Source organism: Oncorhynchus masou, chromosome 11 (genome assembly GCF_036934945.1).
Source record: "Oncorhynchus masou masou isolate Uvic2021 chromosome 11, UVic_Omas_1.1, whole genome shotgun sequence".
Lineage (NCBI taxonomy): Eukaryota > Metazoa > Chordata > Actinopteri > Salmoniformes > Salmonidae > Oncorhynchus > Oncorhynchus masou.
The window spans coordinates 31,214,577-31,229,846 of record NC_088222.1 but is presented as its reverse complement, the minus strand read 5'-3'; the positions used below and the strand labels follow the sequence as shown (position 1 = coordinate 31,229,846).

The following is a 15,270-nucleotide window of genomic DNA, read 5'->3' as shown; positions in this document are numbered from 1 at the left end:
TCAAATCACTAAAGTGATTTCATAAAACTGTGCCACCACATCAAAAATACCAATAGTTTTTCTGCAAGAGAATCTGACTGGTACAGGAGGGGTAGGGAAATATAAGGGAATGGGAAACTAGTGAGAATGAGTGAGGGTAACCGGTAGAATGTGAGGACACCAAAAAACACAGGCAGCCAGACACTTGAGTGTCTTTTGGGATACACAGATGATGTACCCTGGTGCCTGGTCTGTTTGTACTATCGTGCCAGCTCCTATGGTCATTTGGAGTTGGAAAGAAAGCACAAACAGATCTGGGAACAGGTAACATGGGATGTGTGTGTGATATGATTGTAATTGTCTGTGGTTATATAGAGGGGGGAACCTTAAAGCAGCATTTAGCAGGTGAAACAAAGAGTTTTCCCTGTTTCAGTAAAAAAAAAAAAAGCTGAGGGATGGGGCTGGAGAAAGGTAACCACTCTCAAATTCAGACAGAGCTATGGATGCAAGGACTGGCCATACATGATAACAAAATTATTGTATTAACCAAGTTTTGTTTACTTACATTTACTTTGATTACAAATGTTGGAGTAAATCAAGCTTATATTTGGGGTTCTGATGAGATACGAAAGAAGAACGAAGCTCATGAAGCAATTATACGTTAAATCCTTTAAGAATCAGTGGGCACATATCATCAATTTATAAGTCCAAAAATGGATGTAGCAACAGCAGATTGCCCCTTTAACAAGTAAGTGATTAAGGGATGAATATTATTATGAAATAAATGAAAGTTACCCTGTTGGTAATTGACAGGCTGTGGGAAGCCATAATGTGGTCTGGAAATATCATAATTAATTGATATCCATCTCCACTCTAATCATGCTCTTGCACACACACATGCCATACAGGAATGTTTAATCACATTGATAAGACATCCAATCCCCTTCTCAGCCTGTTTGTGTAATAATGTTCTGGCAAACAAGTATCTCAGCAGTAAATGTGACTACTATCAACCTCATCTACTCAGCTGGACCACATGTAGGACTATTAAAGTGTGTGTGTGTGTGTGTGTGTGTGTGTGTGTGTGTGTGTGTGTGTGTGTGTGTGTGTGTGTGTGTGTGTGTGTGTGTGTGTGTGTGTGTGTGTGTGTGTGTGTGTGTGTGTGTGTGTGTGTGTGTGTGTGTGTGTGTGTGTGTGTGTGTGTGTCTTTATGCAGCATTGGTTGTTGGCTGAGATCCAGCTGGTAGGGTTCAGGCAGGAAAGTGAGGGAACGAGAGCCTTCATTGTGACTGAAGCATGAGGCACAGCATAAAGTAAAAAGAGGCTATTTAAGTACTTTCACAAACACGGTAAGGCAGTTTGATTATTCTTACTATATAACTTTATATTACATTTTCAACATACAGTATTCACAATATTCTTAACAAAATTATATTCAAGACCAACATATTTCCCCTTCTAACAGACCTGTTCAACATTCCCTGTGTAAAAATGTCTACACTCAAAAAATTAGGCACTTTTTAAAAAGTATAATATATATATTTCTATATTTTTGTAGCTTTCATCAACATATGTATACTATATTGTTTTCTGTATGCACCTTTATACTATTTCACATTTTTATAACAATTTCCATGAAGTTTATGTTTAGGAAAATAAACAAAATATCATTAGATCCTTGTTGTTGGTTGGAGTTGCTGTAATCACTCTTGATTGGCTAGATTTTTCTACCTCAAATAACCACGTCGTGTTGGTTATAACCAGCAGTTTTTTTGGCACACATTAGTATTGGATAGCAACAACTGGAGAGGATGACAAATAGTTAATGATGATTTGATGGGTATATCTTCACCTCTGTTACTCCTCTTCCAGTGAGAAACATCCTGTTGTCCACCAACCCCACCATGGTTAGAAGGAGGAGTGTTGAACAGTGCTGCTCAATCCCGGGAGTAATGTCCACATGAAGATGTATCATTAACATTCTGAAAGAAAGGAAGAATAAATATAGGTGTTAACAAACATCATAACAGTACCATCAAGGAGAGGTCTAGGATCTAGGATATACAATCACCTCAGAAGCCTAATGGAAAAATGGTTGAGACGCCCGAAAAAAGGAGATCTCTTTCTTTGTCTCTATCTGTCTCACACTCGCATGTAACTGTAATGTCAATCAATAGATTTTGTTTTTTGTTTTCCTCGCTGTCTGTACACAGGTCATTAACAATGCCACTGGGAAACTCCTTTGTCTGTCTCCTTTTCAGTCTGTTTGAGAGTGAGCTCGACTGAATCCCCCCTCTCCCTCTCCCTTCCCCCCCACCCATTTCATTATGTGACATGTTTGAAAGCTGCATCAAATAATTATATTTTTGTCTTGTTTTCAGCATTACAAAAGCATGGCTTTTGAAAGCTAAAATAACATTACATCTCAGAGTGTATCACTTCAACAATGCAATTTTAATTGACACACAAACTGCATGATGTACAACAGAAAATTCAGCGAGAAAAGAGAATATTCATAGGACCATTGTGATTGATGACCTCACATGGAAGTGTTTGTGTGGATGGTGTTGCATCTTAGATGCTGGGTTCTTTACTGATGACTCCAAGACTTCACTAATTGTAAAACAACGGAATACATTTATTTCACATTCACACAGTTAACACAGCTGGCCATCACTCTTTGCTGCTTCAGCCCTACTAATAACCCTACTGCCTTCCCAGGTGACCCCCTCCCTTGCCTTTCATTAGCCAATCACAATATTTGGAGGGCAGTAACCCAATTACTATTAGTTAATTAAAACCATAACCCTTTTTGGAATTATTTTGATTGGTTATTCTGAATAATAAGGTTTCCAATACACCACAGAGGGTTGTGAGCAGCACTAGAGAGTAGAACAGACAGATATCAGGGTTCTGCTTGGGGACAACCAGCTTGGGGACAACGAGTGGATCCAAAAGACGGCAAAGGGGAGTAAACACTCAGCCCAATCACAAAACAAGGGACGCTTTGCATTCTTGGTCATTGCTTCAGTCGTGGCAACAACAACACAACACATTCCACTCCTGCTACACTAAATATGAGCCAACAAAAAACAGAGGACTCCTTATAATGTGGCCAAATCAAATTATCATGAATTTTTAAAAATACATTTTTTTTGTAAAGTCTAAAGAAACAGTTTTCAAAGAGGTTTATAAGGATGGCATTGGGCCTCCACCACCATGAGTAGCCTACGGTCCCGCACTACTCTTCTACATCACAGGAAGCCCATACAAAAGACCTGATGACTCAACCTCGGGTTGGACTGGTTCTGTTCTGTTCTGCTCAACAGCCCCATCTGCCTCCTCCACTGCTACTGTTACATTACTGCTTGTATAGTGACCTTAGTCAGTGCTGGAACTCTCAACACAAGCACTGTTGTAAAGAGCTGGAACACGGCCTTCTTCGTCCTCCGTACCTCCCTTCTCAAGGGTTCTCAGCTCTATTCTCTCGCTCATATTTCATCTGTTAACAAAGAATCTGCATTCTGTTCCCATAAAAACTCAATATTTCAACATCCACAACTAACTAAAAAGCATTCATCCCTCACTATTTACACTCACAGGCCAGTTTATTGGTACACCACCTGGTTCACGAAAATTGATGTCTCCTATAGACAGTGAGTCATGTGGTTATGGCTTGCTATATAAAGCAGGCAGACAGGCATCAAGTCATTCAGTTACTGTTTGATTGAACGGGATGGGCAAAAGGAGTGACCTAAGTGACTTTGAGTGTGGTATGATCGTCGGTCCAGTTTCTCAGAAACGGCCACCCTGCTGCGCTTTTCACGCAAGACAGTGTCTAAGGTTTACAGAGAATGGTGCAACAAACAAAAAACATCCAGTCTGCGGCAGTGCTGTGGGCGAAAACAGCTCGTTCGGGAGAGGTCGAAGGAGAATGGCAAGAATCGTGCATAACAGGCGGGTCACAAACAGACAACTAACAGCACAGTACAACAGTGGTGTGCAGAACGGCATTTTGGAATGCACAACTCGTTGATCCTTCAGTTGTACAACTGACTAGGTGGACACTGGACAATTGAGGAGTGGAAAAACATTGCCTGGAACATGACAGCGAGTTTAGTGTACTTGAGCAGCCTGCACAGTCCCCAGACCTCAACGCAATAGAGCACCTTTGGGATGCGATGGAACGGGCTGTTCACAGCATAAATGTACCACCATCTATTCCATTTTTTTAAATACATTTTTTTGTGTACTTTGTACCACTTTTGTGATATCCAATTGGTATTTTTACAGTCTTGTCCCATCGCTGCAACTCCCCTACGGAATCGGGCGAGGCGAAGATCAGGAGTCATGAGTCCTCCAAAACATGACTCTGTTAGAAGGGACCAACATCACTGTGGAATATTTCCGACACCTTGTAGAATTCCCTAAAGAATTCAGGATGTTCTGGAGGCAAGGGGGGTCTGACCAGGTTCTAGATGGGTGTACCTAATAAACTGTATACCTTCAACCAGAGTGGACAGATTACAATGTTAATCCATAAACCTCTCTCACCTCTTGCATCTTCCTCCATTGCAATGCAGTTTTGTTCCCTTTGATAAACATAAATTCTCCAGTCATTGGATCATATAAATACACTCTGGCTTCCATTTCTATATAACACACACACACACACACACACACACACACACACACACACACACACACACACACACAAAAACATCCTACAGCGTTTGCCACGTGAAAGTCTAAAGCCAACAAGCCACCCACACATCAACACAAACACCTGGCCACAATCCTGACCCCTCCACCTCCACCCATCTGAAATGGCTCATTACCAGTAGACAAATCAATTGGCTTCACTCTCTGAACGCCCACTTGTGATTACGAAAGACTCTCTATAGACAACCCTGAGCCTGGCAGGCAGCTATACAAATCTCAGCCTGGAAGGCAGCTCAACACTTCTCACAGACGGGAAGCCAATGTACACATCAGACATGGCTGAACGCTTTAGGGCAAAAACAAAGATCCATAAATCAAGTGTATCTGGCTGGGTGAGGAACTGAACATTGTACTAAGAGGAGTAACCACTTTATGCTTGGTGATTGTTGTTACCACACAAGAGCTGACTGGGCTGTTCAATCACACACTGAAGGATAAGCACCTTGGGGTTAAGGAAATGGTTTCACAACAAGGAGGAAATTAAAAAGAGAGAATGTGCTCAGTAGAACTGGGCAATGGGGAGGAGAGGAGAAGAGAGGGGGAGCAGAGTGAAAACAACAACACTTTCATTGGCATCACTAAGGAAACAAAAGGAATAGGACTTCCTTTGACGTAAGCAAAATCAAAGAACCCAAAATACCTGGCTCCTTTCTCGAGGCTCTGTAACACACTGTGTACATGCTGCTGACACAGGGCTCATGAGTAATCCTTTGACATACACTGACAGCAAACAATCTCTACCACAGGTGACGAAGACCACTGACACTGGTCAGGGTATGGTTAGATGTACAGCCTGCTGACCACCAGACATGTCATAGTTTATGGTTCAACTTCAGTCATCCGATTGAAGAATGCTAAAGGATGATGTCATGTAACCTAACCTGTATTCCACTTCAGTTCTTTATTCACGGCTTACGGTGCATCACCCAAAGGCTCTCCTTGACCTGAGAAGTGTTCATTAATTACACCAGCGGTATACACTGTAGAAGATGGTGTCCTTACAACAGTAACACAAGCTTTTAGAAAGGCAATCCTCCGGCTGCTAAGAGGGTAAGGGTTACAACAAAACATGAACTCTTAAACTCTTTTGTGTACATTTCTACAGAAATAAGAATTCCTTCATTGGATTTGGTTAGAATATATATATTTATATTTATATTTATATACATGTATATATATTTATATATGTCTATATATTCTAACCAAATCCAATGAAGGAATTCTTATTTATATATATATATATATATATATATATATATATATATATATATATATATATATATATATATATATATATTTATATATATATTTATATATATAAATATAAATTTTTATTTTTGGCAGTGAAACGAGGCTACTCGGGCCAAAAATAAAAATTAAGCCATCTAGTGTTCAGCGAAATAACCACACAATGTCATATACAGGTAGCCTAGTCAAATAATTAACATCCAATCACATTAACTGTTACACTAACGGTCCGTATGTAGCCAAACGTAGCTGCTGTACTGATGGTGCAAAAGCTATGACAGGGAGACATAGTGGTAACGCGTGTGCAAGCAGTTGCTCCCGACACCACTTGGGTACACTGCAGCGTCCAGAAGAGGCTCTTGCTTCCAAAACACTTTCCATCACTGTATGATTTGTTTTTGTGCATATTAACTCAAGCTTACGAACAATGTCAAACGTGATATAGAGAAGCACCTGAGTGAGTTGGGTACGCAATTACGCAGGTACTTTCCCAAAATGGACGACACAAACAACTGGATTCGTTATTCCTTTCATGCCCTGCCTCTAGTCCACTTACCGATATCTGAACAAGAGAGCCTCATCGAAATTTGCAACAAGCAGTTCTGTGAAAATTGAACTTAATCAGAAGTCACTGCCAGATTTCTGGATTGGGCTGTGCTCAGAGTATCCTGCCTTGGCAAATTGCGCTGTTAAGACACTGATGCCCTTTACAACCATGCACTTATGTGAGAGTGGATTCTCGGCCCTCACTAGCATGAAAACTAAATACAGGCACAGACTGTGTGTGGAAAATTATTTAAGACTGAGATTCTCTCCAATACAACCCAACATTGCAGAGTTATGTGCATCCTTTCAAGCACACCCTTCTCATTAACCTATGGTGAGTTATTCACAATTTTCGATTAACAAATAAGGTTTTATATGTAAGATGGCTAAAAAAGAGCAAAATGATTGATTATTATTATGTTATTATTTGCTCCCTGGTCCAATAAGAGTTCTTTGTCATTTCCCACGAGCCGGGTTGTGACAAAAACGCACACTCATCTTATGTTTAATAAATGTATTGTATATTGTGTGTGTGGAAGGCTTACAATGATGTCAAAAAATAACATTTGCGAATGTGCTGACCCTGGTGCTAGAGGGGGTATGCAGCCGGAGGATAAGTGTTTGAAGGGGTACGGGACTATAAAAGTTTGGAAACCACTGGTCTCGACAACCTCTCAGAGATGGACAAAAAGGTGACAGGGTTTGTTTGAGGTCATTTGAGAAGGAGTGTTGGTGTTACAGTTGAAGTCGGAAGTTTACATACACCTTAGCCAAACAAGTTTAAACTCAGTTTTCACAATTCCTGACATTTAATAGTCAGTAAAAATGCCCTGTCTTAGGTCAGTTAGGATCACCACTTTATTTAAAGATTGTGAAATGTCAGAATAATAGTAGAGAGAATTATTTATTTCAGCTGTTATTTCTTTCATCAAATTCCCAGTGGGTCAGAAGTTTACATACACTCAATTAGTATTGGGTAACATTGCCTTAAAATTGTTTAACTTGGGTCAAACGTTTCGGGTAGCCTTCCACAAGCTTCCCACAACAAATTGGGTCAATTTTGGCCCATTCCTCCTGTCAAAGCTGGTGTAACTGAGTCAGGTTTGTAGGCCTGCATGCTCACACATGATTTTTCAGTTCTGCCCACAAGTTTTTGTAGGATTGAGGTCAGGGCTTTGTGATGGCCACTCCAATACCTTGACTTTGTTGTCCTTAAGCCATTTTGCCACAACTTTGGAAGTATGCTTGGGGTCATTGTCCATTTGGAAGACCCATTTGAGACCAAGCTTTAACTTCCTGCCTGACTGATGTCTTGAGATGTTGCTTCAATATATCCACATAATTTTCCTGCCTCATGATGCCCTCTATTTTGTGAAGTGTACCAGTCCCTCCTGCAGCAAAGCACCCTCAAACATGATGCAGCCACCCACTTGCTTCACGGTTGGGATGATGTTCTTCGGCTTGCAAGCCTCCCCCTTTTTTCTCCAAACATAACGATGGTCAATATGGCCAAACAGTTCTATTTTTGTTTCATCAGACCAGATGACATTTCTCCAAAAAGTACGATCTTTGTCCCCATGTGCAGTTGCAAACCGTAGTTTGGCTTTTTTAAAGCGGTTTTGGAGCAGTGGCTTCTTTCTTGCTGAGCGGCCTTTCAGATTATGTCGATATAGATCTATTTTTACTGTGGATATAGATACTTTTGTACCTGTTTCCTCCAGCATCTTCACAAGGTCCTTTGCTGTTGTTCTGGGATTGATTTGCACTTTTCGCGCCAAAGTACGTTCATCTCTAGGAGACAGAACGCATCTCCTTCCTGAGTAGTATGACGGCTGTGTGGTCCCATGGTGTTTGTACTTGGTAACTATTGTTTGTACAGATGAACGTGGTACCTTCAGGAATTTGGAAATTGTTCCCAAGGATGAACCAGACTTGTGGAGGTCTACAATTTTTTTTCTGAGGTTTTGGCTGATTTCTTTTGATTTTCCCATGATGTCAAGCAAAGTGGCACTGAGTTTGAAGGTAGGCCTTGAAATACATCCACAGGTACACCTCCAATTGACTCGAATGATGTCAATTAGCCTATCAGAAGCTTCTAAAGCCATGACATCATTTTCTGGAATTTTCCAAGCTGTTTAAAGGCACAGTCAACTTAGTGTACATAATCTTCTGACCCACTGGAATAGTGATACAGTGAATGACAAGTGAAATAATCTGTCTGTAAACAATTGTTGGAAAAATTACTTGTGTTACACACAAAGTAGATGTCCTAACCGACTTGCCAAAACTATAGTTTGTTAACAACAAATTTGTGGAGTGGTTGAAAACTGTACATGCTTCCCTATGTGTAAATACCCTCGCAAACTCTGATGGTGAAATAAGATGTATTTTTCAACTCAAGCAGTCATTTTAGGAGGCCAGCCAACACTGAAGCAATTGTGTGCCAGAAATGTATTCCATCACACAGAATAACAAAGATTTCTACTACTGATCATATTTTTGATAGCTAACATACCCATTTCTGTGTGCATTTGGTGAAAACAGATAGAGTACATTTACCTTTTACATCTTTTCTGCTGCTCTGATGATGTGCTCTCAACTCCTCTGATTTGCAGAAATCAATACTGGCATAGCCAGAGTTGTTCCGCAAACCAGTCATGCCTCCCCCAACTAACCCACTGTGGACAGATGTGAAGACGTTGTGGGGGACGGTGGCTCCCCCCTCCAGTCCAGTCTGAGAGCTGTCCTTAATGGCCAGGTCCAGATCAATATAGTTAAGACCTTGTTCAGCAGACCCAGAGGATGAAGCCTGGGCTGCGGGTGCAGCAGGAATGGCACATTGAGACATAGCTGCCTGTGCATTCTCCCACGGTGAACCCCCCTCCAGCCCTCCGTGCCGATGAGGCGGTGCTGCCTGGGCAATCTCCAAGAACAAGGAGCCTGAGGAGGATAGGTGGAAGGGGAGAGAGGGAGGAGTCATGATGAAGGTCTCAGAGCGGTGGCGTCTCCGTCCCAGTTGGTCGCCCCTGTCAACCCTGTCTCTGGCCAGCCTGCTACTTTGCTTCTGGGCAGGAGATGAATAGGACTTTTCTGAGGGAAAGACCAAGCCTGTTTCCTGCTCCATTGATGATCTTTGGGCAGCGTGCATGGCAGGCGCTGCAGGGTTAGGCCCTGAACCCATGCTGAAGGCCATCTCTGTGTAGTCTGTATATGATGTGGGTAAGTCTGTTGGCACTGCCGCCCTATGCCCACCTACATTGCCCTCTGCTGCCCTAGGAGAGGGCCTACTACGGGCCAGAACTCGGGGCTTCGGGGCGATGGCTGGGGGCAGGCTGAAAGGTGATTTAACGGGGCTCCGGGGGGATGGGCAAGGGGAGTTCCCCATCCCCAAGTCCATGTTGACGTACTCAGCAGAGGCAGCGGAGGTGGCCAGAGGTACAGAGAAGCTGCGGGGGAGGTTGGTGGAGCCACTGTGGCAGAGGGCTGGACGGTGCAGGGGCCTCTGGGTTCCATGGGTCACTGACAGTCCATGCTCTGGCCCCCACTGGTCTCTTCTCCTGCACCGCATGTCACCACCCCTGAACACTATGCTGACATAATCCCCAGGGCTCTGAGGCACTGTGGGAAGGAGATTCTCCTTAACCCTTGGCAAAGTGTTAGCTTTAGACATGTCCACCGACACATTGAGGGGACGAGGCTTCATCTGCTGTCCCCCTGGGCCATGCGATGCACGTTTTTGCTGGTAGGATCCGTCCTTTGAGCGTGCTCCCCCATTCCTGAAACCGCCATCTCTGAACCCTGTCCCTGTTCTTGTTAGTCGTAGCCCTCCCCCTGTTGCCACTGATTTGGGCCTATCATCCAGGCTCTCACTGCTAGCTGAGCTGGAGGAGAAGGAGGAAGAGGAGAGGGAGAGTTGACAGCCTCCTGCAGGGCCAACTGTGGCTGTGTCCCTCTTGCTGTAGCCCACTTGTCCACCCCGATTTCCAGGACCGTCATGGTCGTGATGACCCCCCTCCTTTCTTTTCCCTTGATCTAAGTCATCTTCGAAGCGTGTAGAGAGTGTGTGTTTGTAGGATCGTGGCAGAGAGAAGTAGGAGTAGACCATCTTGGGTTGTAACTGGTTCTGTTCAGGTTGGGAGGGGGGTGTGCTGCAAGCTGAGCGGATGCTGATAGGAGACATGTTCATGTAGTCACTGCCAGCTCGGCTCTCCATGCTGCCCCTGCTCCCCCACATGGCCATTCCATGCAAGTCTGGGGAGCAGCTGCTATTGGGGGACATGACCATGTAGCCCTCTGAGACAGGCAGGCAGATGTGCTGGGGAGGAGACACACTATTGTTGGGAGTCATGGCCATGTACTCATCATCAGCCCCAGGTTTGGCACCGACGTCAGACACGGCCACAGATAGAGTGAGGGAAACAGGAGAAGCTGTCACTCCGGGTAACATGGCCATGTAGCCACTGTCCACTGGTGCCCCTCCTCCTCCTCCCACCTCTCCTCGGACCCCATCAGCCCTCGCCCGGGTCTCCCCAACCACGACTGCCACTGCCGAGCCCCCTGCTGCCGAGCCCCCTGATCCACGTTGTGACACAAAGGCATCCCTGCTAATACTCTGCGACATGACAGTGTACTCTTCGTCCTCATCCTCTTCCTCCTTCCTATGAGGGGCCAGGCGTTCGTGGGCAGCCAGAGGCAGGGAGGCCCTCTTGCTGAGGAGTCTGCGCTCTGCCTCACACTCCCTGCTGGAGGAGCGGCGCAGCATCCTGCGGCCCTGAGGACGCTGATGGGTCCCAGGGAGGCTCTCTCTCTGGCCCATCACTATGTAGCTGGAAGAGCTCTCTCCATGAGCATGGTGTCCCATCCCCCCATGGGACCCTCCTGGCAGACTGGGGACAAGCAGGGAGTGCTCTCCAGGGCTGGAGCCATACTCGTCTGAGGAGCCATAGTCACTAGGGGAGCCCGACACAGAGACTCTTTGAGGGACACGGGTGTAAGAGCAAATGGCTACATTTCCCATTGCCCCTCCAATTAGTCCACACTCTGAGCCATGACCAGAGCTGGAGGAGAGGCTTGGGGCTGGGGAGGGGGCTGGGTTGGGGGTGTAGCGGGCCAGGCTGAGAGTGATCTTAGCTGGGGTTGGAGCTCTGGTGGGCTTGGGTCTCAGGGTGGGTGTAGTGGAACAGGATCCATTCAGGCTGGGACTGGAACTTGCCCATGCCCCCTTGGGTCCACCTCCACCCTCCTCCGTCCTTCCCCCGATGCTGGCTGTACGCGCCCTGGGAAATCCATTGCATGGTGTGGGTGAAGTGCTGGTGCAGCTGGCCCCACCTGCTCCAGGGGTCTCGGTCCGGGATCGTCTGCCGAAGCCCACCTGACTGGGGGGTAGGTTGGGGTGGTGGCGGCGGGTGGGGACACTGATGGGGTTGGAGGCGGTGCCACCTCCAGCTGTAGCTCCCACAGACTGGGACTTACTGCGCTGGCGGAACTCCTCGCTCAGAGCCTTCATGGCCTCCAGCAGGGTCTCATGCATGTTCTGGGCCACCACCGAGTCCTCCACCTGCATCCAGAACTCCCCAGGCCCCGTCATGGCCGAGCGGCCCACTTCGATGAAGAAGAAGTTCTCAGAGTGGCCGCAGCGACGCACATTCATCAGCTGTAGGACCACGGTGGCCATGTCAGAGTTGAGCTTGACGAAGTTGACCGTCTTGTCGGTCAGGCACAGCCGGTAGATGCCCACTAGGTTTCTGGCCTGGCCAAGCCCTTTAGGCCACACCTTGACCTGCCACACCTCCTTAAAAGCTGGGCCTGGAGGAGAGGGGAGTCCACACTCCCCACCACTGCCACAATTCTCTGGGCTTTTACCTGCAGAGAATGACAACAAAGACACATATCAATACACAGCAAGACAAAAAACTAAGCAAAGAGATATACAGTGTAGAGACAGAGTTAGACACACAGAGAGACAGAACATTACGACGGTTGACAGACAGGAGACCAAAATATTGTATACAATATTCCTATAGTATCAAGGTCAGAAGGAATGTCAGTTGTAGCACATACAGCACATTTAGGAACGCTGCAACATTCATGCTCCCCTCAAGAAACCAACATATGTGTTAGTGTAGCCTTGTTCTCTATAGTGTATCTTAAATTGGGCTGTTCAACGAAATGAGTGCCTTTTGCATTTTTAATTGACACCCTGTTACAGTCAACCCTGTTGATTTGTTTGGCACTTAATAAGCACTTAATATAGTCATTTTTTAAATTTTAACCTCTTGAGATGGAAGAAAACGTTTCTTATTAAGTTGAACATGTGCTCCTTGACGATGTTAAAATTAGGTGAAATCAAACGTCTTTGGGACCAAGTTACACTCCTTAAAAGGTACCCAATTAGTGGAACGACCCAACTGCATATGCCTATATAAATAGAAAATACAATATATACGCCCTTACAATAAAGACAAACGTAATGTTGAGGAAATGATGTGCCACATTATTACAATTATTATTATATTATTTTTTATATCATATTACTACTGAAACGATAGCAGTGGGAGTTAGTGTCACAGCATAACAACCTACTTTAAACACGACGGAAACGAATAGAAACCCGTTTCCAAATGAAAACACGGAGATGCTGCGGCTCTCCCCCATGCCAGCCAACGCCATAGCACAAAAATGTAGGTTATGCGCACGACGTGCAGAGTTATGTGTAGAAAAATAAAAACATACAGCGGACTATTCGGCTGCATCCTCTGCAGTAGCCTAGACTATGCGCTATGAATGATGGCGTCCTGCAGCCTATTTGGTCGCAAATAAGAATACAACAATTCCATATGCTGGTTCATGCACGTTTGCAATAATGTTGTAGGGTAACATGCAGGAAATTTTAAATGATGAAAAACATTATTATGATGGTTATTATACTGCTGAGACAGAGCGCGTGCAGCAGTGGTCCACCACCCCATTTGAACTGCTATGCACCTGCTCATATCTTGATTTATAATAGCAATATTCTGTATTCAATGTACTATATATATACACACACACTACAAAGAGCATCACACGTGTGATGGGCTATAAAGGATACATTAACATGATGTCGCGTTACAGATGTAAATGTCAAATGGATGTCAATCCAGAATGGCTAGACCAACATTGGCCCATGCAGACTAAACGCGCAAGGGGAAAATGGAGCATGTATAGTAAACCCTTGTACTATGGCTTACATTTCCACTGAAGGTCCAGCATGGCCTGGTACCATTCATTCTGGACCTCCTCACTGTCTGCTGCAATGGCAAAGCTCTCCCCACGGGTATACATCACTATCATGTGCTTGTTCTTGGAATCCGCCCGCTTGTTGATGTTGAAGCAAGTCTCCAGATTCAGCGCTTTTTTCGGGACAGGTGACTTGCTTTGGAATTTCTTCTCATTCTCATAATATTCTAGACGGGCAGGGCCCTGTTCCGTGGCTTCCCTCAAAACGAAGAATCGCCGGTGCATAGATTTCTGCTTGCGGAGATACCCGCTTTTCCGAACGTCCTCGTAGCTCTGCTGCTGCTGCTGTAGCAGCTCCGCAGCCTCGTTCTCCATTACTAGGCAGGTCTCTTGTTTTGCTTGCTTAAAATCACCCCCACTAAAACGAGCAGGTTATTCATTTCTTATAGCCACATTACTATTTTCCTTCTCATCGTTTCCATATAGTGAAGCATCCAACGCGCGTGCGTTCAGAAAAAGCGAGCTAATTTGAACATGTGTTATTTCTATAAATCAACCTTTTCCCACGTCTGCGAACACACACAGACTGGCACATGCGGTGAGTGACGCCTGCACTGGTCCCTATAGCCAGCCTATGCTGCTTGCTGGATGGAGTATTATGCCCACTCCTACTCCGTCTGTTTACTGTAGCCTGGCCTACTACTACTCTGCACTGACTGTCACATTGATGCTCCTCTATGCATGTTCATCTGCTGCACACTTCTATTGAAACGTCAGTCAAATGACAGTGTGGGTCTTGAGATTGATAGTGGGGCAAAACTGAAAGGACATTGCGTTCAGTTAAGGTTAATTATCATAAAATACAGGATCTCGGGTTCTTGTTTACTGTAGGCCTACTAAAAAAACAGAAATATTGGCTATTTTATTTAGGCTATCACAAGCCAGTGATCGCATGTTTTACCATCGATGGACTGATCAATAAATATCCAAGTTAGCCAATTAGGCTAAGTCATGTTCTATTTAGCCGTTATATGTACTTACAGAAATAAACCCCTTAACTAGTCAAAAGGAGAAAAAAAGACCAGACATCTACGGATTATATTTTTGTGAGTCATATAATTCAATTTCCATACCGAACATTTTTTAATTATTCAATGCGGTATCGCTTCTGACCATTGACAGATTTATTCAATCATGTTTTCATCAGAGCGTTTGCGACACCTGTTGGTCACTCCCTGTATGGGTTTTATGGGTTTTGCACATTCTTTGGGCTATACATCAAGCAGCCTGCACGGTAGTCAGCGCTGAAAGTAAAAAAGATCGATGCTGATTCAGCACCCACGGCCGTTAACAGCGCCACGTCAGTTTTTCAACGTCATAAATGTTAACAACGCTGCGGTCAACGCTTCAGCACCATGAGGATGAACAGCGCTGCGGTCAGCTCTTCAGCACCACGTCCGTGGACAGGGTGGTTTTCACACCCTGTCCACCTAGGTCCAACAGGCTAAGGGCCTCTTTACACTACATAACTTTTGAAGACAAACTATGTCCAGGAGA

At 44.7% G+C, this 15,270-nt stretch overlaps 1 protein-coding gene across 1 annotated transcript; it reads right to left on the bottom strand.

Moving 5' to 3' along the window:
- Window positions 1-1,138: 1,138 nt before the first annotated feature.
- Window positions 1,139-14,165, bottom strand: LOC135548520 (insulin receptor substrate 1-B-like). The gene is made up of 3 exons (XM_064978216.1): window positions 13,725-14,165; window positions 9,055-12,357; window positions 1,139-1,961 (listed from the first exon to the last, which is right to left on the bottom strand). Exons 1-3 carry the CDS (start codon window positions 14,086-14,088, stop codon window positions 1,954-1,956), a joined length of 3,675 nt encoding a protein of 1,224 aa, XP_064834288.1. The 5' UTR covers window positions 14,089-14,165; the 3' UTR covers window positions 1,139-1,953.
- Between the last annotated feature and the right edge of the window lie 1,105 nt (window positions 14,166-15,270).

What these genes read in the sequence shown, in the direction of transcription:
- LOC135548520 (XM_064978216.1), bottom strand. Translation starts at nt 14,088, where the DNA reads ATGGAGAACGAGGCTGCGGAGCTGCTACAGCAGCAGCAGCAGAGCTAC. An exon ending in GCTGGACCTTCAGTGGAAAT is followed by an intron (nt 12,358 to 13,724) that starts GTAAGCCATAGT and finishes CATTCTCTGCAG; the next exon opens with GTAAAAGCCCAGAGAATTGT.